This window comes from Coccidioides posadasii, chromosome 2 (assembly GCF_018416015.2).
Source record: "Coccidioides posadasii str. Silveira chromosome 2, complete sequence".
In the NCBI taxonomy this organism is placed as follows: domain Eukaryota; kingdom Fungi; phylum Ascomycota; class Eurotiomycetes; order Onygenales; family Onygenaceae; genus Coccidioides; species Coccidioides posadasii.
The window spans coordinates 5,027,202-5,048,684 of NC_089408.1; the positions used below are offsets into that span (position 1 = coordinate 5,027,202).

Genomic DNA, 21,483 nt, shown 5'->3' on the forward strand with positions numbered 1-21,483 from the left:
TTAGCACTTTCTACTGGTGCTCCGCACTTGGCTATCTCATTAAACTGAAGAACCAAGCAAGGGACTGAACATGGGTGCTAAGGTGAGTGACATCATCGTTGTTTGGATGCCGAGCCCATGTACGGAGTACAGCGAAGACGACACTTTCCATAGGAATATAGAGGGCTCGCGGGGCTAATCGCTATACCTGGAAGAACCCGTCATTTGTCCTCGAGGCCGTCAAGAAGGTCAAGTTCGAAGACCGCCCGGTCCCAACCATCCAACACCCACATGATGTTATGATTAACGTCAAATACACTGGCGTCTGCGGTAGCGATGTACGTGTCTGCCATTCTGATTGCTTTTACATTGATCGCAAGCAACTAGAGCCCCGTTGCCACTAAAGGATAGCCCGGTTAATGTAGGTGCACTACTGGGACCACGGCGCAATCGGCCACCTCGTCCTCAAAGAACCCATGGTCCTCGGTCACGAGTCCAGTGGGATAATTATCTCCGTCGGACCGGGTGTCACATCGCTCAAACCTGGCGACCGTGTAGCTCTTGAACCGGGTGTTCCATGTCGGCAATGCGAGGCCTGCAAAGGTGGCAAATATAACTTGTGCGATGACATGAGGTTCGCAGCGACGCCGCCGTATGATGGCACCCTAGCGAAGTATTACATTTTGCCAGAGGACTTTTGCTATAAGATCCCAGAGAGTATGGATCTACAAGAGGCTGCACTGATGGAGCCGTTGAGCGTCGCTGTGCATATCACGAAGCAAGGAGCAGTGAAGCCCGGCGATCAGGTCGTTGTTTTTGGCGCTGGTCCTGTGGGATTGTTGTGCTGCGCGGTTGCCAGGGCATTTGGTGCGTCGAAGGTCATTGCTGTGGATGTTCAACAGGTTCGATTGCATTTTGCTAGGAAGTACGCAGCGACGGCGACATTCATGCCAGGTTCCATTCCCGCGGCGGAAAATGCGCAAAGGCTGAAGGAGCAGTGTGGCTTGGGTCGTGGTGCGGATGTTGTGCTTGATGCATCGGGCGCTGAGCCTTCCGCACAAACAGGAATTCATGCTTTGAGACCGGGTGGAATATACGTGCAAGGCGGCATGGGAAGGGCCGAGTTTTCTGTTCCAATCATGGTCGTATGCACGAGGGAGATTAGTGTGAAGGGAAGCTTTCGTTACAGCAGCGGTGATTACAAGCTTGCTCTAGAGCTTGTTGAGACCGGAAAAATCAACGTTAGGGATTTGATCACGAAAGTCGTCCGCTTCACCGATGCAGAGCAGGCAATCATCGAGGTCAAGGCAGGCAAAGGAATCAAGACATTAATCTCTGGAGTAGAGGATTAGCTTTCATCGTCTGGCCGCGACCGAAGGAAAAACCATTGTAATGGCCATGTTCCGTCGAAATTGAAACATGTTTTTTGAATGACTGCTTGCCCGCATATGAAAATCCCATTATACACCAAAGGAGCACCGAGTAGGTTCTCCAAAGCACAACCCCATTTTCCTGTCGCGAAAAAGGATATATTATTAGCATTGGGATGTACTTGGAACCATCTAGCTGTTGCTGTGAAATATACGCTTAGAGGTAGTATAACGCCGTGGTGAGAAGCCAACTTCAAAATTGCAAACGTATTACAAAAAGTACGTGCCCGCAGGGCAGGTTGTCCGACCAGAGCGGACGGATAGCGAGGATAAAATGAATGTGATGGGGTATCATTTCGACGTGAATAACATAAGTAAACATTACAGGGTACAGGAGCCAGGCGAGACGAGGAGATGGGGATATCAGGAAGAATCATCGGTCAAAGAAAGAAAAGAAACAAGATGTGGTGGCCAGAATCAGGTATCTCTGGTCAACTTCCATGTAAATGCGTGCGTAGGAAGGAAATGCGAAACGGTCCAGTGTCAGCAACAACCTCTTCGTCTGGTTGTACCTCCTAATCGGAACACGTCTTCCCATTCTCGCATGGTGGAGGATCTACCACCTTTCTTGCGGCTTTTTCCTTGCCGAAGTTGGACATAAGAATCATCAACAGTGATTCCACTTCGGATACTTCCGCCATCGCTGGCGCTCATGCCAAACATGTCTCCGTACTGAATTCCGCTCTGCGGGTCATCTGGATCGATCTCCCCAAGCTCGATCTTGGTGAGAATTATTCTCGCCAATCGAGTAAACAATTCGTCCACCCCTTCCCCAGATAGTGCAGACACTTCCACAGCAACGGGAATGTTATTCTTTGCTGCCCACCGCGACGCTTCTTCCAAGGACACCTCACCCCCGTCTGGCGCAATTGTGGCGGTCATCCTTGTCCCAGCGATCGGGCTGTTCATCGATCGAACAGATCCACCACCGGAATCAAACGCCCAGGGCGACTGTTTACTCGATGTACTATTAGGGGTGGCTGGTATTCTTTGGCCCTCATCCCAGTAACCTCCGTGATTAATAGGGTCCGTAATCAGATCACTCTTGTTTCCAGCTAGTAGCACTGTTAAATTCGGAGACGCTAAGGCTCGAGCATCAAGTAGGAAAGTAGGTAGTGCGTTAAAAGAGATGTGAGATGCGACATCATATACTAATATTGCACCTGCAGCACCGCGATAGTACGAACGCGACACGGAGCGAAAGCGTTCTGTCCCTGCGGTGTCCCAGAGCTGTAGTTTTATACGTTTCCTTCTCGACCCGGTTCCGATCTTTACGATCTTCGAAGAGAATTCAACACCGATGGTCTGAGAAGATAGGACCCTCCCTGTGCAGTGTTCCGCAAGTCAGCATCCAGGTCTAGAAAAGAGCAGTAGCCAAGGGAGATGAGGACAAATGACATACATTCATTCTTCACAAATCTATGCAACAGACATGACCTAGGCTAGTTGTCAGTAATACCGCCAGGCAAGGCTCACGAGGAATGCAAAGAAACGGACTTTCCGGCACCACTTGGACCTAAAAGAATGACCTTTGCTAGGTAGTCATACATGCTCCCTAGCTCCTAAAGAAGCAGAACAAACAGTTGTTAGCCTATGCGGTGCTAATATCTGTGGCGGATTGCTTCCCCTCACCTGGTTCTGATCAGGAAGAGATGATTGGGAAGAGGCAGTAGAAGCACCTCTCTGGCGCGCCATGACGCTGGAATTGAAAGAAAATGTGTTATCGCCTTCCCGTCCCGAGGTGCATATTAGGCTGGTAATTCTTGATGTGAGTTCAGGACAGAGAGAGTGGATTGATCGTCGTCCAGCCCGCCAAGCAATGAGTTGGGCTAACGGCCCTCTTGAGTTCCTGGTGCAATGGGGTGATGTTGTGGTTTCAGGCTTGACAACAAATCAGCACTAACACTCACGCACATGTGACATCTTATTGCACCGAAAACTATCTTGGAGAGTCGCTCTGCGGAGTAATGAGAATTGATTCTTGGTCTGCCATTAAAGATACAATGAAAAGACGAGAAGCCCCTTGTGGGCAAACCCTTTGCCCAGATGTTGGAGACTCGATGAAATCTATCCATAAAATTCAATTGTGGTTTCTCTAGGTCTTTCAGCTTCCACCACGGTCCACACTGTTGATTGTTATTCTGTTGCTTGTCCAAAGGATCTTTTTTGGCCCAATCTACTTCGGGTCTCCTCGTTTTGCAACCTAATTCACGCGCTTGATTTGTGAGCGGTGTATGGCTGTCTCTGTCAAGTTGAGTCCTGGATTCAAGACTCTGGAATAGTCCAGAGTTACCGTTGCGCTCGCTGTGAAGGCTCCACAAGCGTGCATCTTTATAGCTGTATACGATGCGAATTACAAGAAATAGCGGGCCAGTTTCTCCATTCAGAACAATCGGTACCATCATATACGATAGACCATGTAATTGTGTCGGTGGAGCTGAACTCCTGCAGCAATGGTTCAAAACGGTTGTCCGAATTGCTTTCAGGTCGCAAGACCTTGATGCGTCACCGTTGACCCTGGAAAATACCAGACTAAGAACTTGGCCTTTATCAAAACAGCTAGCACAAAGGGTATGTCCACTGTCTCTAAGCCCGGGTACTATGGAGATTGGATATAGCCTGGCATACATATTCCGGCTATATGGTATCCTTATTTCAATTTCTTTTCCTCTCCGTCTTCCTCACCAACGCTGATTGCCTTATATCCGGAGGCAAGGGAATTTTATAACCAACCATTTGCATATGTGAGACTCGATGACGGGCACTGATGCTTAGTTCTATGCATCGAGAATGGATGATCCCAATATTTGGTTCATCTTCAAATCATTCTCGTTCATTATTTCAGCGGATCTCCATATTTAAAATATATGAAGGTTCATTTTGGGCTTTCGCAACCACCCAGCGAGAGGAATTGAATTCAATTCACTTTCTGGCCTCACAATACCTCCCAGTCCCCATTTACTGCCTCCTGCATGAGTTTTCATTCGCCATAGCAAGACAGGCTACAACAGCCAAAATCTCCGCGACGCCCGCACTTAAATGCCCGAGGTCCAACTCCTAGCCCGGCCGAGTATCAGCGTCGAAATCAAGATAACGTGAATATCCACCTGCATATTTTCTGACGCTAGGGTGGGACTATGCCGGAGGACCAGTTTCTTGGTTACTTCCCGGATTTCAAACTAAGGAATACAATCAACGCGGGCATCGCAATGGGCCGAAATGCTCAATTCTTACTCTACAGTCCTAGCCCTTTATCGATGAAAATACCTTTCATGTTTGCCGCCAGTATCAACACGTGGAATATACCCTCCTTGAGTATGTATACTCGGGCAGCCTTATTTAGAACTAGCCAGCTGGTGCATAAAGTTTATGCCAATCAAGCAACTGTATGTATGTATGTATGTATATGTCTATCGAAACACCCCATCAGTTGAGTGAAATAGGACAGCTGCCACCCAGTACTTTCATTTCAGTACGGCAGCGGAGTGAACTTTTTCGCTGAACATCTATTCCCCCTCCTGAATGGACAACCCGTGGATCTTCAACTTCAGGCATGGAGCACTCAAGATAAGTTGAAGCCTGCTCAAAACTGGGTGCCACGCCCAATGTAGTGGTGAGTTGCAACATATATATAAATATTAGCTGGATACTAATGCATGTTTCAGCTCATGCAAAATATCTAGTGTTTAAATTGTATTGGTTCCCTGAAATTTGGGCGCCCTCCAGTGAAGACATCCCACCACTGATCGAGTTTCACATCATGGTGGTAGATTATCCAGTTTAAAAGGGACTTAATATCAACAGAATCACTCCTGACTTCTCAGTGAGCATGTCATACAAAATATTCACCAAATCAGGGGGTTCAAACATAAGTTCACTGTTGTTCAAGGTTATGGTTCCATTATTGTAATGCCTCTATATAATGAATCAATTTTGGAAGCCTGTTCAATTCATTATATAGAGCTAGCATACAAAATACGCTCTAATATCCTGGTGCTGCTGATTTTCAAGCCTCCGAGCCCCTAATCTTCTCTCATAATGATTTAACTGTTGAATTAGCTCTGTATCTCCCTTATCCTGCCACTCTTCATACAAGCGAAGCCTTTTCACCATGTCAAGGGCCTCAGTGGTGCTGATTTGCAGATCAGCTTCCAAATTTATAGTCTCTTTCTCTTTCTCTTCCTCATCCTCAAGCTCCTCTAGCTCCAGCTGCTCAATTATATGGCGCTCTAGGTCTTCAGAAGAGTCCTCCACTACTTCCTGTGCAGGATTGAGAAAGTTTTCGATTTTCATTAGGTTTTGAATACCAGAGATCATGCGAAGCCATTGAAAATCATTGGAGATCTGTATAATTGAAAGATCTTCAGACAGAACATCTGTCTTCTTGAACAAGACTCTCTGAAAGCAGTGTTGAATAGTAACAGACACTATATTAATATTCCAAGCCTGTATTCTCCAGCATAAGGCCTTCAAAATGTTCATTGTAGTAAGAGAATCACAGTTTGACTTGTATTCTTCAAGCATATAGATAATCCACTGCCATTTCCAGTGGCGCTTCCAAGAATATATAATCCCTTGATCTAGTGGCTGATATTTGCTCATTACATTTGGTGGAAGCCAAATAATCAGTGTATTCCATAGAGAATAAAGGCTCTTATTGATATTTTCAACTGCCAGTTCATGAGCAGAGAAATTATTCATTAAAAGCACTACTTGACAGCCAGTTTGATGTATGGTTGACAGGCTGGTCAAGATGTTGGTATTGTTTAGAAAGGATCTCAGAGACTGAAGATAAAGCAATCTTTTGTGTATATAGCGCCTCAAACCACTGCTTCAAGGCCTTGTTGGAGAGGGAAGAATTGAGCTTTGTGAAAGCATAATTTCTTCTTCTGCTTGATCAAAATTGCGGTTCAGTGGGGCATTTTGGTGTTTTTTTAGCCTCGTTATAACAAATTATTAAGAAATCTTGAGAGATATTTAACGCAATTTGTAGTATAGAGGTTAACAAATGTTTTGTATGAAGATTTAATTTTGGAAGAGATTTTCGTTTGTTATATAGAGGATTCGTTATATAAGGTGATCATTATAGGCATTACTGTACGGAGTAGTGCTTTGCAAATGGCTTTTTAGCATCTTTCTAAGTCATGTGCGGAGTAGCTGTTTCTTTTTCCGATACATTTGCAGAGCCTGATAGTGGTGCAAACTACTCCGAATGAAGAGGGTCAGAACGCCCCTGCAACTGACAAAGTTTGGTGTCGTATCCATCCATGAAAGCTCCGTTTCATAGCCAAGATGACTCTGCGACCGGCATTCTCCTAGATCACCGGTTGTGGGAACACTGATAAGCTGCATCTATTAATGGTGTGTACTCCGTACAGGACAAAGCGAATAGCAACTAGTTTGTTCCAGGCCATTTGTACTCTCATGAACTGCGGAGCACTTGTTAACCTTTGTGGTCCAAACTGCAGAACAGACCAACCAAGGTCCGCTCACCTTCGCCATCGAGTGTTTTCTTCAAAACAACAACACAATATCTTACATCTGAATGAAAGTGTCATGTTCATGTGTGCTAGGAATTGGATGTTGTACAAGCAGAATCCATTGTACAAACACTTCTTTCCCCCTACTACAGCAGCGAATGTCATTTCTCTCCACTATCGGAGGATCATGTGTTTATCATCCGCCATGAAAGAAAGGTGAGGTGATGCGAGAAGCCAAAAGGCGTGATATATCTACATCTAGGGCATTGTGCGAATCGATAAATGGTTCAGCAGCACAACTAGATGCAAGCATAGATGGAAGGGAGCAAAGCATCTTTATTTTATGAGCATCTAGGATGGCAAGCTTGCTCTCTAGCTATTAGGAGCAGCTGAATAGCAGATATTGATATCATAATTTGCAATGACTTGCAACGCAAACTCATGGTGGGCTTATTGCACGCCCATGCGACTGTGGAAAATATTATTGCTGATTCTTATGCATATGTCGAACTATATCAAGTTTGGACTGGAACCACGCTTGTTAATGCTTTGTGCTGCAATCCGACTAGCGTACCGAATGGAATCGCCAATGGAGTCTTCCGAAAGCGGGATGAATTCAATGGAACCCGCGATAATCGATATGTTTGGTTCGAATTGGGGAGAAAATAAAACTGCAATTCCGACACATATGAATACCGTCTGGACTAAGCAGAACATTGGAAGAGCTTTGAATATGTGCATATATTTCTTGGGATAAGTTCCTCGTTGCATGGTGAAAGAAGAACTTGATAAGCTTTGCTGACTTCCTGCTAGATGACTTCTTTCTACCACATCTGAGCCGTCGATTGCTAGACTATATCTATTAGCAATCCCAGTCACATCCGCCACCAGCCATTTTTTGGGGATATATTTTTGGGTTTAAAACTCCATCACGGGGTAACAATGACTCTCGCTGAGGTGAAGTCCTTGATTCTGTTTCTTGAATACTTGGGGTGTTGAACCGCAGTTTTAAGGCAATTCCAAAAAGATGGCGACATTTGGTTTCTAGGCACGAGCTTGAACCCACGTTTGTACAATGATTGCTGATGGCTTATCTGATAGCCCAAGGAATTCTGCTGTCTGGCTTCATAATTGATGCCAGGAAACTTGTGAGGGCCATTCTGGCTCAGATGGAACAACGTCTCAGGGAAAGACTGTGGATGGAATTGCGCGTTTTCGAAAGAAAGTGAAGATTGAAAGGCCTGAGATAGCGGACAGAGCTGCACCTCCAGTTCGCATCCCGGCTCACATATGGTGCTAGCCCTTTTTGATGAGCTCATTCATGATTGAAGTACATACATATAGACCTACGTGGATAAGTTAGTCCAACTTTGCGAAAACCCGCAAGTTCAAACCGTCTTCACTGCTTTTCGTTGGTTACTCTTCTCGAGGAGCGGCTAAAAAGTGCCGGGGTGTTTGACCAGCGTGTCCACTCGCGCTGACCGCCAGAAGCGAAAGTGAACGACTAGTCGCATCCTGCTTTTCAATGGATACAAAGAATATAAAATAGTACACAGCCGAAAGCATGTGATTTCTTTTTCTCCTCTCTAACGAGCGAATAGTATTTTACAGAACTACTCCGTACATCCCAGCCTTTCGTCCCAGAAAACTGTACATGGCTCTGTGCGTTCAGGGGTCCTAGTACGAGGTAACAGAGGGATTGTGATCACCTCTCCTGAGAACTGCGAGGTGTTCATTGGGTAGCTTGACTGAAGCGTACTAAGCTTAAGGATGGAGGCCCGGGAAGCTGCAGACTTGGTGATAGTAGGTGCTGGTATGTAACCTACGCGCCTTTCGAGTCGGAAATTGACAATCTATGAAACCTGGGAGACGATGCTCAACGAATAAAATAGGAATCAACGGCTTAGCCGCCGCTCGAACGTACTGCACGATACATCCCTCCGCAAACGTAGTAATTCTCGAATCTGCGGCATCCATAGGAGGAGTATGGGCGAAAGAAAGACTCTATTCAGGCTTGCGCCTGAACAACCTCTTGGGAACGTATGAATATAGCGATTTTCCGATGGACGAAGCGTTCGGCATTCAGCCCGGGCAGCATATCACTGGAGAAGCGACGCATCGGTATCTCATGGCTTATGCGGAAGAATTTGAGCTTTATTCGAGAGTCCGGCTCCAGTCCCGAGTGGAAACCGTTGAAAAGCTCGATAGAAAAAGCAATGCCGCCTGGCTAATGACATACACCAAATACAACGATGACGGGGAAAGCCAACGACAACAGATATTTACGCGGAAGTTGATAGTGGCAACGGGAGTAGCTTCCGAGCCTTTTATACCAACGCTGAAAGGGGCCGAAACATTCGATGCTCCCTTACTTCACAGCAAGGATACGGCCAGGAAGCAACGTGAGATTACTGAGGCAAAACGCGTGGTCGTTTTAGGCGGCGCAAAGTCTGGATACGATGCGGCATATCTAGCGGCATCTCACGGCGTGGAAGTCGATTGGATTATTAGCAAGTCCGGTCGAGGTGCCTCTTGGATGGCACCTCCGTACGTAACTCCACTGAAGAAGTGGCTAGAAAAGCTGGTGAATACTAGATTTCTGACCTGGTTCAGCCCCTGTTCTTGGGGCGAGGCGGATGGTTTTGGAGGCATCAGAGGATTTCTTCATGGCACGTTCATAGGCAGATGGATTGTGGACGTGTTTTGGAAAATCCTAGCAAACGACGTTGTAACTCTCAACGGCTATAGAGACCATCCGGAAACAAAGAAATTGGAGCCATGGACAGATGCATTTTGGTCAGCAACCACTTTTAGCATCCTCAACTATCCAACACATTTCTATGATTTGGTACGCGATGGAAAGATCAGAGTACACGTTGCGGACATCTCACATCTTTCACCAAAAACAGTTCATTTTGTAGGAGGGCAAGCAATCAAGGCTGATGCTTTTATTAGTTGCACAGGCTGGACAGCTCTTCCAACCATAAAATTCCTTCCAGAAGGAATAGAAGAGCAAATGGGGCTTCCGCACAAAACCCAGAATGTGAAGAAGCTGGCCCGCAAGGCAGATGCGGAAATCCTATCGCGCTTCCCTCGACTAAAGCGGCAGCCAGAAGTGAAGAATCCATACGGGGGTGCTAGGAGAGATTGTACTCGCCCAGAAGACCACGAACCATATAGACTATATCGCCATATGGTGCCACCGGACTTCATTCACGATCGCAGCCTTGGATTTCTGGGAACCGTGTCAAACTTTTCTACAGTTTTAACCGCCCAAACACAAGCTCTTTGGCTGGTGGCGTACATGGATGGAAAGCTGGCTCTTGACACCTGCTCACCCACGTTCGAAGACGACTTGCATTGGGACACCGTGCTCCACAGCCAATTCGGGAAGTGGAGATACCCGTTTACCGGTCAGCAACGACCGGATTTTGTTTTCGACGCAGTGCCATATCTGGACTGGCTATTGCGAGATTTAGGGCTCAAGGTGCATAGGAAGGGCGGACTTTTGGCGGAGATCTTTGAACCGTATGGCCCCGCGGATTATCGGAGTCTCATTGAAGAGTGGCAGAGGTCAGTCACCCAGGAGTAGATGCGGAGAAGGGGGTATAACGACCATGAGTAGATCTTCTGCGCTCCGTACGGTTTGCTGGCTGGTAAGATTGATCGACAGATCATTCCATGGGGCTTCCAGGGTTCTTTTAAGATGCCACTTAGCTGGTGGGATTAGATAATATGGCTACCCCATCCAATACACCAGATAGTCGTGCAGCAGACAGACAGATACATCTGCAAAGTTCGAATCCATAGCTGGGAGCTTGTCGTTTTTGGCTGGGTTGTGGCAGTTTCGGGTTGGGGCGCAGCCAGCACAAAAGTTCAACCAGCGAATGACATAATTTTCCGACTGGCTCAGCCACGATCTGGGGTCACTGAGCCACTCTTGCTGCTTACGACATTAAAACGCTTGAACCGAATCAACTCGAATAGTCGTTGCGCTGGGCGCACGTAACTCAGATTCGACAGACATCAAATAGCCCTCTCAAGGCCAAAAAGACAAAAGCAAAGGGATAGAGATTTTTATGCCCAATTGAAGTAAGCGTCAAGGCTCTCCGAGAGGTCATAACGTCCGTCATGTGTTTCAGGGCACTTTTCCGCCGGGGTGGAGGTAGTAAGACCGGGACCAACGCACCGGTCAGCCTGGAGATGGAGTCCTCCCAAGAGAAAAAGCGAAAGGGCAGCACAGTGTCATCTTATCGGCCGGCGTATACGACGAATACGTTGAATCTCAGTACCTCGGACGAGAAGCAGCAAGTGTTTGGACAGGACACGATATCTCTAACTACAGCAGGGCATATTTCTAACGGCGGCAGCAGTAGGATACCAGCACAGACCTGTGATCCTCCATCAGGGCCTCCGCCTGGTTATGCTTCTCAAAATCACACGTTCTCTCCTCCCCTAGGCCCACCTCCTCATCCAGGAGCAACTTCATTTTCTCAGCCGGATCACAACTGGCAGGCCATTCCCGACCCCGCGGATCTTCCTCCGCCGCCTGCTCATGCCTATCTATACTCCAACACCGGCAATGCAACTGAGGAAGATGCTGAGCGAGCCCACGCTTTCTGCGACAACACTCCGCTCACACTCCCGGTGGGTCCCTTGCCGGAAGTCTACCAAGCCGCTCAAAGGGCCAGCTTCCGTCCCGTTAAACCAAGCGAATATAACGGGTCCCTTTCTGTCCCAAGTAACGGCAGATGGGAGGGCCGCACCACCATCGGAAACCCGGACTGCATTATATGGACTGACCACCCAATGTATTTCGCACGGGAAAATTCTCCTCTAGTCACCGAATGCTCAAAGACTATCTACTTTGAAGTCACGCTCCGGAAATTATCTGGCGGTACGCCCACCCAGACTCCCGGTTTTTCCATTGGGTATGTGGCACAGCCATACCCAACATGGCGTTCCCCCGGTTGGGAGCGTGGAAGCCTGGGTGTCTTTTCCGACGACGGATGTAGATTCATCAACGATTCCTGGGGTGGGAAAGAATTCACAACAGAGTTTGCAATTGGAGAAACTGTCGGCTTAGGAATGAAGTTTTACCGTGTGGGAGAGACACCATTCGGAGTAGCGCCGCAACCTCCAGCCGTGGACGGAGAGTTAAACTCCTTTGCAGTTGAAGTATTCTTCACGCGGAACGGAAAATTAGCAGGGAAGTGGAACCTTCACGAGGAGGTAGACGCTGAACAAGGCAGTCTCGAGGGTTTAGAGGGAGATTTTGATTTGCATGGAGCTATTGGATTGTTTGGCGGAGTGGAATTCGAAGCCTGTTTCGATCCATCAGGATGGAAATGGTCTCCACCTGAATAAATTTCCGCCCATTTTTACCCCTTTGCCCTCATCCCATGGGTTTTGTTACTTCCTGTCAATATATACCTAATCAGCCACCTAAACGATAAACCGTTGAAAGTCTCGTGAATATTTGCCGCACATGTACTTGGTATTTTGGATACGTATACCAGATATACTATCACTCATATATTGCTTTGGCATTAAAGAAATCTGACCGATCGTCGAGTGTAAAATCTGTCCGCCCTAATTGAGTGTGTAACATCCTAAATCTATTGCTATAATATCACTTGTCGTAAGCTAGAGCGTACAGATTGAACTTGTGTCATCAAGCGAGATTTACCCAAGACATCAGCCACCGTCGCTCACCTCAATTTCATGGCGAATGGCGAGAAAAAAAGCGAGAAAAAAAAGAAGAAAAAAAGTCAAGGCAGAAACCATGTTCCCGCAAAAAAAAAAAAAATTATGAATGGCTCAATCACCTGTCGATCGTGAACGGAGAATTTCAAGAAAAAAGTTCCCGTCATGCAAAATCTCCCACCGTCGGTTTCATAAGTTGCACACGACGAGGGGTGGGGAAAGAGATAAAAGAAAAAGAAAATATATAACTAGTTATATAATCATAATGCGCACTCCAAATAGGGTAGAATGATAGTTCTAGCCAAAGAGACAGAGAAGCCGGCATAAGTTAGGTGCTTCATCATCGAGGAAATCGGGGGTGAAAGGCCTTGAAGACGGCTAATCTTGAAAAGGTTCATCTAGGATTGAGATAATCTGTCTGCGGAATCAAGCGACAGCTTTGCGTCGGGGGAATAAGCCCTAAGCCCAGTGTGGTCGCTCTGCAGGTCTGTATTTCTCGATTCCAAAATCCGGACTCCAAACTTGCATGGATGACAGTCCGCATTCGGGCTTCTGGATGTAACTCCTCCGTAGGCATGCAGTGAATCTCACGACGAATGGCGAGTAATCGACAATAGTTGGGCAGAAGGCTTTCACTATCTGGATGATCAGTATCCACGCGTAGGGCCAGATATATGCACTTCGCTGTTGAGAGTACCGAGTACTTACGTATTTCCATGTTTCCCGTAGTTACAAATGTAACGACTGTCTCTCATCCCGAAGGACTTGAGAAGTACCTCCGCGGCAAAAGATACTCATCCGGCCTCCTAGCCCATCAATACGAAACAAGAACCGTTGAGTCCTCACAAAAAGCAATTATTTACCGCGTTGAATGCAAAACAGCTTCGAAACATTCAAGTCAGCACTCGACGCGGTTCGGCGCCCCTGAATATCACCCGGCAAAGCCTCGGGCATCCCGGTTTAGCTTGATTTTAGCATCTCGGGGAACACCAGGCTTGCTTCCGGAGGCGCACGTTGCATGCAGCCAACCCTGCAACCTCTCGAACAGACGCGATGGTGTCCAGTGGCGGGCTGGAAGCCTATCTCAAATGACGATTCTATCGGCCATCCCAGAATCTCATGCTTTGCCCCTTTTTTTTTTTTTTTTTTTTTTTTTTTTTGGTTGCCAACACATGTCTCTTACAAGATCTTGTTGGGCAGCAAGCGTAACGCCTTGTAAGGGTAACGGGATAGGCTGATCCACGGGAAAGATCAAAATGCATCTGTTCCTGTTCCTCCGTAATCAGAGTCTCACCGCTGAATTCCTGCTCCCCGTATTTCCGTACAGGACTTGCGCAATTCCGAAAGTAGGAGCCAAAGCGCTTCAAGGTTATTGCTGGACCAATAATTAGCCCTTTCAAAACTCCCTCCGTTCCTGTTGACGCCAACTCCGAATCTCAGAACCACGTGGAATGATGAAAGGAAGACAAGAGGAAGATGTCTCGTTCAGCGCATCATCTGACCTGTCGCCGTATGGATGGATATCCGGCCCAACCGTCTCTCCTTCATACCAAGAGATTGAGCAGCTGGTGGGGCAAAACGTGGCAGTCTCCTTTCGTTGCCTTTGTGGACACGGAAGGCTACTCTTCGGTTAGTTAAGTTGAACATCCCTGGAAGGGCCCTCAATCAAAAAAATTTTTAGTGAGAAGCGGTTACGCCGTTCATCGGCCCACTCGATTCCAGAGCCGGTTGCTTCGTTGCTAGTCGTTGCATAAGCGTTGACCATGATCCCTGTCAGAACGCGACCTTCTCAAACAAAGGCAAAGCCGATCGGGTTCTTCCTGAGTTTTGGGGCTTCGGGACGGGGCTCCACTGCCATCAACTGGCTGGCTTCGAGAAATTTTCTAGAAGACAAAGTGGACGAAACTTTAGGACCGAGTATTATACGTATGAACGTACCCCATACGCAGACTCCACGAGAGCATGAATTTTCATTAATCGTTAGGACGGCAGATTTCGATGTTCAATGCAATCTTGTAGTTATGGAGCCGAGATCCGCCGTGGTACATGCATATGTATGTACTCCAGATGATACCCGAAATCCAGACACCCTTGGGTCCCCATCTCCATACATCTCAGACACGTAAGGCTGAGTGCTCAGATGTTCGGTGATCAGCAATTCCGATAATAGGATATCGATTGCGCAAAACTCAGCTAAAATTTCTCCAGGTTATTCGCTTGGGGGAACTCGCAGCATTATCACCATGGATGTCGAGACTGCAGGAACGCAAGTCCCGAGACATGTCCCGTAATATTCGGGGAATCGCTCTCTCGGGTGGGTGGGATCTGCCCATCAAGTCTTACATTCTGCGACATGCCGCGGAAAACAGGGCCGGCCAAATCTGCTTTGTGCGGAACCAGTTTTTCACTAGGCGGCATCAAAATTTGAGAGACGAGAGACAATTGTCGTAGCACGATTTCTGAACATTTTTGACTGCCAAGCATCGTTTTCTCATCTCAATACTCCGTACGGAGCATGGAGGAGCACTAGCATCGGGAACGGTTCGCTGAATCTTTACTCCGTACTCCGTAGAAGAAGAACGTTGAACTCGAAAACAAGCACAAAATGTGTGTAGCTACCAGGCGCATAACAAGGTGTGAAGCCTAGCCGTCTCACGGGAGGCGCTGGCTCCGGGCATTTATATTGACAATGTTGCAGAGAGGGGACACGTCCATTGGTAAACGACTAGACTGGTTCATTCCCTTGATACGCCATGAATACAGATATCGGAACCTCTTGCCCATTGGCATTCCAAGAAATACGGCTTTCGACAATCAAGTGATCTACAACGACCCGGGGTGAGATCAATCACCACAAGGACTCAATATTTTCTAGGGGTTGCAGAGGATTTCGCAAATCCCTGGGTTCAATCCCTCCCTTGTACTCCGCAGTCACCCTCCTTTTGCTTTATCAAGTGAGAAAGCCCCGGAATCAGGAACAAGTAATAGACAAGGGAGGTTCACAAATCAAGCAAACTTTCACACCTGGCGCCCAATGATCTGGCACAATTTCGGAGGGGACTACTATCTCGAAGGGACCAACTCACATCCCAACCTCCAAACATCTAGAACAAAAGTTTGGCGCTAATGATCTTGGCGTTTTGTGAAGCGTGATCGGAGAGGCACTTTGGCGTGTATCTCATCTGTATGGCCGAAAATATATGTATGCTTTCAACTGCTCGTGTATCAGACCTCGGAGGTTTCGACGACGATTTTTGCTGGAAGCATTGGCAGGCGCTCGAAAATACTAGCACGCCATGAGTTGGGTATAATGTATCTATGCTCTGCAGACAGCCCACAGCATTAAGAGTCATGGTTTGGAGCCCATGGCAGAAATTTGTTGTCCACATGAAACCAGCCCTGCATAGAACCCTGTTGCCCAGCTGTTCAACGACCTCCTAGTTCGAGAAATCCTTGCAAATTGGGCAGCTTCCTGGCTGAAGGATTAACTCCTTGTGGAGGTGTATGCTTCCTTTGAAGAGTCAAGTGATGACAGTCGTTAATGAATTCGCTTAATGAAATCGGTTCGTCGGAGTCTCTTCACTGCAAATCTGTGAGCAGCTCGTTCTCGGAATTAGAAATCCACCGTCACTCCCTTTTTTAAAGCTAATAATGCTCTGCGCAAAAGAGCGGGAAGCGTTTACCTAGGTAGTCAGAAACCGGTCTTGGCGAATGGTCAATGCTTCGAATTTTATCCACTTTGTCTTCGCTGATCGTAACTATCGAACTGCGGGGCGGTCTAGTGCGCATAATATTTGCTATGTCCCGCAAGCGTTATATTTGATACATTTTGGTGGCGAGATGGGCTGCTTTAAATCGTTGGTTTAGATGGTGGCGCTGAAATCCATACCCGAAGAGTCAATGTCCTGGAAGGTGAGCATGGATTGAACTGTACAACTGTTTGAACAGCAGCTCAAGCCTTGGAACTAGCCTTCCTTGTACTAGCGAATACTATGGCAGACACGAGGAACATTCTCTTCGAGTTGAGATGGAATTAGACGTTTGAACTTACTCAGGCACAATTGAAAGATATATCCTATCAATACCTCATTAGTTAGAAAAGCAGAAAACGAAATCATATGCTAAGAAACATTGAAAACTCATTATTTGGCTCAAAGATGCCCCAAGATTATCTGTTTATCAGCTATTTTCCTATCGGTCTTGGCGGGCAGGTAGCTCTGTGGCAGCTAGGAGGCAAAAGATGACTCATGGTATCGGAATATGTCTCGCCTCAAATTGCAGAGGTGGTACAGTGGTGCTTTATATGCGCTTTGGCTCTCTAAGCAGCCGCAGATTTGACATCGCTGCTGCAAGAACGTTTATCAGAATATCAAAAGGCGAGGGGCGTTAACATAGGAGACAAGACATTCCGCTTGTCAAGATGAACAACAAGTGAGACCCGGCTGCCAGGCGATGAGCGCCTCGATTCCTGGAATCATTTGGCATTTGCATGAAGTGATGTTGAATGCTCCTGCAGGGCGCTTCGGCGCAACCTGTCGCGTTGCCAAGACGCCGAAACTCATCGTCGCCGTGGGCCAATTCCGGAGACTCCAACCACGACCAGATATCTCCTCAGACTCATTTGTAGATTCTATTTCCGTTAACGGGCCGAAGTTGTTGCATCCAGAGCAACGATTTCATGCGGACCCGGCCAGGTGCTGGCCCGGAGTGCCAGATGTGCTAATGTCCACCACGTAACAAGCTGGGACAACCAACTCTGTGCCTCTTCCCCCGACTTCTGGGTCTTTGTTGACTCGTAAGACGTTGCGCCGCCGACGAGGTTTTGAGTTCAGGGGTCTCAAATATCGCAGTCTTCGGCTATGTCAGCCCAGCCCCAGTTTTTCTCGCACTTGAGAACCCGGACCTTTCCGAAAGCGGAAACCTTCTTTGAGAACTGATGGATGCGTTGAAGAGTAGAGGAGCGGATTGCGGAATTCATATTCGATGGTCGGCTTGTAGGTCAGTCAGGAAGCTTGGTTTCACGAAAGGTCAGTCTCTCGACTCTGAACTCAGCCCGGTGTTGCATTGATCGTCGAATGTGCGCCTGTGCTCACCGACTGGCCGGCTGCCGCTCCCAGGAGCCGCCCGAGCCGGGTCCTGTCCATTCACCTCCCACACATCGTGGTTGCGGAACGGGATTTGGTGGTGCCGCTTGTTGGCCTGGGAGTTGTTGGCTCTCTTCCGAATCCAGAATCACCCCCAGCATATTGCATATGGCTGGCTAACAATGCAATCAGGGCAAATGTTCGAGTGAGTTGAATAAATCCCAAGCTTCCCCAAGCATGCATGCCCGCTGATATATTTGGGAGTTTCAGGAGCTGACAGTGCTCACTGCGCCTTCATTTCCACCAGCGGTCAGCTCAAACCCCGTTTCGGTCCAATTCTGAATATTCAGGTAATTTTGAAGCTGCTTTCGCCCCGTAACGAAGGAAGCGCCCCTCCGTCCTCCCATGTTATAACACGATCGCGGAGTAGGTTAGCGACTCCAACGTCAGATAACGAAGACCCCTGTTCCATGTGAAATGATTGACAGCCAATTTTTTTACTTTTTCCTGTCCCCCTTGGCCACGCTACGTAACTCCTTGGACTCAATCGTCGAATGCACCCCTCCCCGGTAACTTTGAAGCCAAAGACTAACTGATGCTTGCTCCTGAGGTAGCTCCACACACTGCTGGAGGCCTGCAGGGATGACCTCTTATTATTACGCCTTTCATAAATGCGCTTAACACACAAACACACACGCAAAAAAGAGGCGACCAAGTAATAACCAGTTACTCCATACAGTAGTGAGCTAGGTACCGAGTAAAAAAGAGGGTAGTCGATGCACAGGCATATCCAGCCGCCAGTGGACCGAAACTACTCGATAAGCATAGGGATCCCATGAAAAAAGGAATTTTTCTAAAGAAAAAAATAAAAAATAAAAAAAGGTTTCGCTTCCTTTCCTGCTTCATCCTTTATCCTCACTACGTGCCCACAGTTGTCTTTTCAACGATGACACTATATTTGTCGCTGTCAGTTACCAATTGCGATTCACGATGCGAGAATGGTACAAATTAAGCTGTCTTCATCGGCTCCCCACCAAGCTCCCTTTAACCCCATGTTCCTGACTGTCTTGCTGGTTGCTTAGATCATTTTAATCTCTAACTAATCTCCTCCGCTTATTCTTCTCTTTTTCGTTTTCAAGTCTGCATTACTCTTCGCATCTTTTCTTTTTCTTTCTTTCTAGTCGCTCTCTTATACCCTCCGGTGGCCGCTCCACTGGGCCGCTCGTTTCCATCTTCTTCTACCTTAACGCCTATTAATCTTAATAATTTTCTTCCTTCTGGGAGCGATCGGCTCCGATATAATCGGGAGGTCTTCTTCGGCCACGCATTGTACGAGTTTCTACATACATTGGTTGGTGTTTAACGGTTGGCAAAGAAGACGCAATCGACGACGCATGATGGCATATGAATTTCCCCATTTTCTGGCTTTTAAGCTATTATTGTAGGTTTTATTTCTTAATCGATCTACTCACCCTTTGCACCTCGCTGGCCTCGGGCTTTTTGAGACGGGATGATGGTCTAACTGGAGGATTGATACAGTGTCTACCGATATCTCAGACTGGCTGTTAATTTAATTGCAGTATGGACATTTCGTCCAATTCCTCCTCCGGAGAACCCTACCTTAACGTCCCAAGATGCGACCATCATTATACCCTCCTTGCAAGGCTGTGGTGAGGAGTTGCGTGAGACAATTAGGACAATCTTAGTCAACGAGCCCTACCAGATTTTCCTGGTGACCATTGACGCGAACCGTGCAAACGCGCAGAAGATGCTCGACACGATGCCCGCATCGAAAACCAGAATCCAGCTCCTCAGCATCCCCAAGCCGAACAAGAGACGGCAAATGGTTCGCGCCATTCCCGAGGTGCGCACGGAAATCACAATCTTCGTCGATGATGACGTGACGTGGCCCAGGACGGAATTGAAGTGGATGCTCGCCGTATTCGAGAAAGACCCCATTTACGGGGGCGTCGCGACATGCCAGAGATTACGGCGTGTGAACGCACCGATGTTTTCGATGCAGAAGATCTGGGACTTCCTGGGGGCGTTGTACCTCGAACGGCGCAACTTTGATTGTGCTGCGACTACCCATGTGGATGGCGGCATGCCGTGCCTTTCTGGTCGTACCGTCGCGTATCGGACCAAGATCCTACAAGACCGCGAGTTTACCATGGGGTTCACCAACGAGGAGTGGTGGTTTGGGCGGTATGAGCTCAATGCTGACGACGATAACTTCTTATCACGATGGATGGTTACTCACGGCTGGGAAACATACTTTCAATACCATCCCGAGGCTGAGATTCAAACAACACTCGAAGACAATCCCAAATTCCTGAAACAATGTGTCAGATGGTCGAGAAGTAACTGGCGCAGCAATCTAACAACCTTATTTCAGGAACACGTCGTCTGGTTGTAAGTTCACCCCTAACTTTTCACCAATATTTCCTTTTCTATCCAAGACGAAGCTTATGGATGATGTTGATGATTTTCTGAACTTCTTTTATTTTCTTTGCTTCCCTCTTTTTTTTTTTTTCCCTTTTATTTTTATTTTTTTTGTCTTTCCTTTTCCCCTAGCGTCATTGTGTTGCATTTGATTGTCATGCATATTTTAGCGTGTTTGCTTTTTTGCTTTTTCTCGGGTGAAGATCGCAGGATCTGTCGCCGGGCAAATCGTGCCAGCAGATCCCTGTCCTTAACCTGGAACTGCCGCACTGGGTTTAGATTAGTGCTGGCTCCACCTTTTTCTAGAGCACACGAAGGCCGTTGTTCGAATTGGACGCTAACTCAAGGGGTCCGTGTGGCCACCCACTCTCTATTTAGCCGCCAACCGTGGAGCACCTACGCCGTCTTCCTGACCACGCTGTCACCTCCCGCTTTTATTGGCGATCTCTCTCTGATCCTCTTCCTCTATAAAGGTACAGAGGGTTGGAGTGGAGAGACCCGCACATTGGCGATGCAAGCACTCTTGCTGTGGATGTTCGTTAGCAAATTTATCAAGTTGCTCGGCCATTACATCCGCTATCCCGCCGATTTCCTCCTACTCCCAGTTTCGATATTGTTTGGATACCTCCATGGTATCATCAAGGTTTACGCCGCCTTCACGCTCAATGTGGTAAGACAAAAGTCACTTTCATTTTTACTTTCTTTCCCCGCATCGCTGGGCCAATTTGTGCAGTTTACCCGGCGGAGTTCCCACGGTTTACCCAAAGTTCCTCCGATTCTTGTGCCGCCATGGACTGGTTCTAGCCCTGCTCCACTTTTCCACTCGCGTCTCCTTGCTTCAGCTCCGTCTTATTGCTTTTTCGTCCAATTTTAATTGCCCACTCACCCGACTGTTTTGGATCCTCAATTGGCCGCGTTTGTCCGTGTTAACTCTACGCGACGTGTGTCGTGGAGCGCTTACCATCGCCGTCATATTGGCTCCTTTGTCCGGCTCTTCACATGTATTTTCTCACCACGTGCTAACTACTTTTTAGACGACATGGGGTTCTCGTGAAGGCGCCGACGTCAGCGACACTGACCGGATGAAGGAAAAACCGGATTACGATAACTCCTCTTTTTCCAAAGCGCGATTATTGGCAGCTCCTCAATAGACCGGACCAAAAGCCTTCGTTAGGCCCGCGATCAGATAGCATAGATGGCCTTCCCTTTTACCGAATCGAGGTAACATAAGTACCTCGATCGAGTTAATGTCAACTTTGAGCCAAAACAAAAAAGGAACAGAAAAGCTAAAAGAGAAGAAAACAAACCAGCCGGATGTTGGTGCATTCTTGAACTTCCCCGCTATTCTGCCGCTTTTCGCTC

At 47.5% G+C, this 21,483-nt stretch overlaps 5 protein-coding genes across 5 annotated transcripts; 4 read left to right on the forward strand and 1 right to left on the reverse strand.

The window, feature by feature from the left end:
- The first annotated feature begins 42 nt into the window (after nucleotides 1-42).
- D8B26_004084 (uncharacterized protein) lies at nucleotides 43-1,427 on the forward strand. Its single transcript, XM_066124358.1, has 2 exons — nucleotides 43-82; nucleotides 195-1,427. The coding sequence occupies exon 2, from the start codon at nucleotides 456-458 to the stop codon at nucleotides 1,329-1,331; it is 876 nt and encodes a 291-aa protein (XP_065980439.1). The 5' UTR covers nucleotides 43-82; nucleotides 195-455; the 3' UTR covers nucleotides 1,332-1,427.
- A 74-nt stretch (nucleotides 1,428-1,501) lies between these two features.
- Nucleotides 1,502-3,221, reverse strand: D8B26_004085 (uncharacterized protein). Its single transcript, XM_003067902.2, has 4 exons — nucleotides 3,042-3,221; nucleotides 2,907-2,971; nucleotides 2,812-2,846; nucleotides 1,502-2,734 (listed from the first exon to the last, which is right to left on the reverse strand). Exons 1-4 carry the CDS (start codon nucleotides 3,102-3,104, stop codon nucleotides 1,893-1,895), a joined length of 1,005 nt encoding a protein of 334 aa, XP_003067948.1. The 5' UTR covers nucleotides 3,105-3,221; the 3' UTR covers nucleotides 1,502-1,892.
- A 5,438-nt stretch (nucleotides 3,222-8,659) lies between these two features.
- Nucleotides 8,660-10,633, forward strand: D8B26_004086 (uncharacterized protein; the record flags this gene model as incomplete). Its single annotated transcript, XM_003067900.2, has 2 exons — nucleotides 8,660-8,702; nucleotides 8,782-10,633. 2 exons carry the CDS (start codon nucleotides 8,660-8,662, stop codon nucleotides 10,479-10,481), a joined length of 1,743 nt encoding a protein of 580 aa, XP_003067946.1. The 3' UTR covers nucleotides 10,482-10,633.
- A 253-nt stretch (nucleotides 10,634-10,886) lies between these two features.
- D8B26_004087 (uncharacterized protein) lies at nucleotides 10,887-12,773 on the forward strand. Its single transcript, XM_003067899.2, has one exon. It carries the CDS (start codon nucleotides 11,021-11,023, stop codon nucleotides 12,254-12,256), a length of 1,236 nt encoding a protein of 411 aa, XP_003067945.2. The 5' UTR covers nucleotides 10,887-11,020; the 3' UTR covers nucleotides 12,257-12,773.
- Nucleotides 12,774-19,073: 6,300 nt separating this feature from the next.
- Nucleotides 19,074-21,272, forward strand: D8B26_004088 (uncharacterized protein; the record flags this gene model as incomplete). Its single annotated transcript, XM_066124359.1, has 4 exons — nucleotides 19,074-19,120; nucleotides 19,219-20,091; nucleotides 20,500-20,791; nucleotides 21,156-21,272. The coding sequence occupies 4 exons, from the start codon at nucleotides 19,074-19,076 to the stop codon at nucleotides 21,270-21,272; spliced, it is 1,329 nt and encodes a 442-aa protein (XP_065980440.1).
- Nucleotides 21,273-21,483: the final 211 nt, after the last annotated feature.

Bases quoted from the DNA above. Each gene is read 5' to 3' on its own strand.
- D8B26_004084 (XM_066124358.1), top strand. From the start codon at position 456: ATGGTCCTCGGTCACGAGTCCAGTGGGATAATTATCTCCGTCGGACCG.
- D8B26_004085 (XM_003067902.2), bottom strand. From the start codon at position 3,104: ATGGCGCGCCAGAGAGGTGCTTCTACTGCCTCTTCCCAATCATCTCTT. The intron at 2,972-3,041 runs GTGAGGGGAAGC...CTGCTTCTTTAG, and splicing joins CTCTTCCTGATCAGAACCAG to GAGCTAGGGAGCATGTATGA. The intron at 2,847-2,906 runs GTCCGTTTCTTT...CAACTAGCCTAG, and splicing joins GGTCCAAGTGGTGCCGGAAA to GTCATGTCTGTTGCATAGAT.
- D8B26_004087 (XM_003067899.2), top strand. From the start codon at position 11,021: ATGTGTTTCAGGGCACTTTTCCGCCGGGGTGGAGGTAGTAAGACCGGG.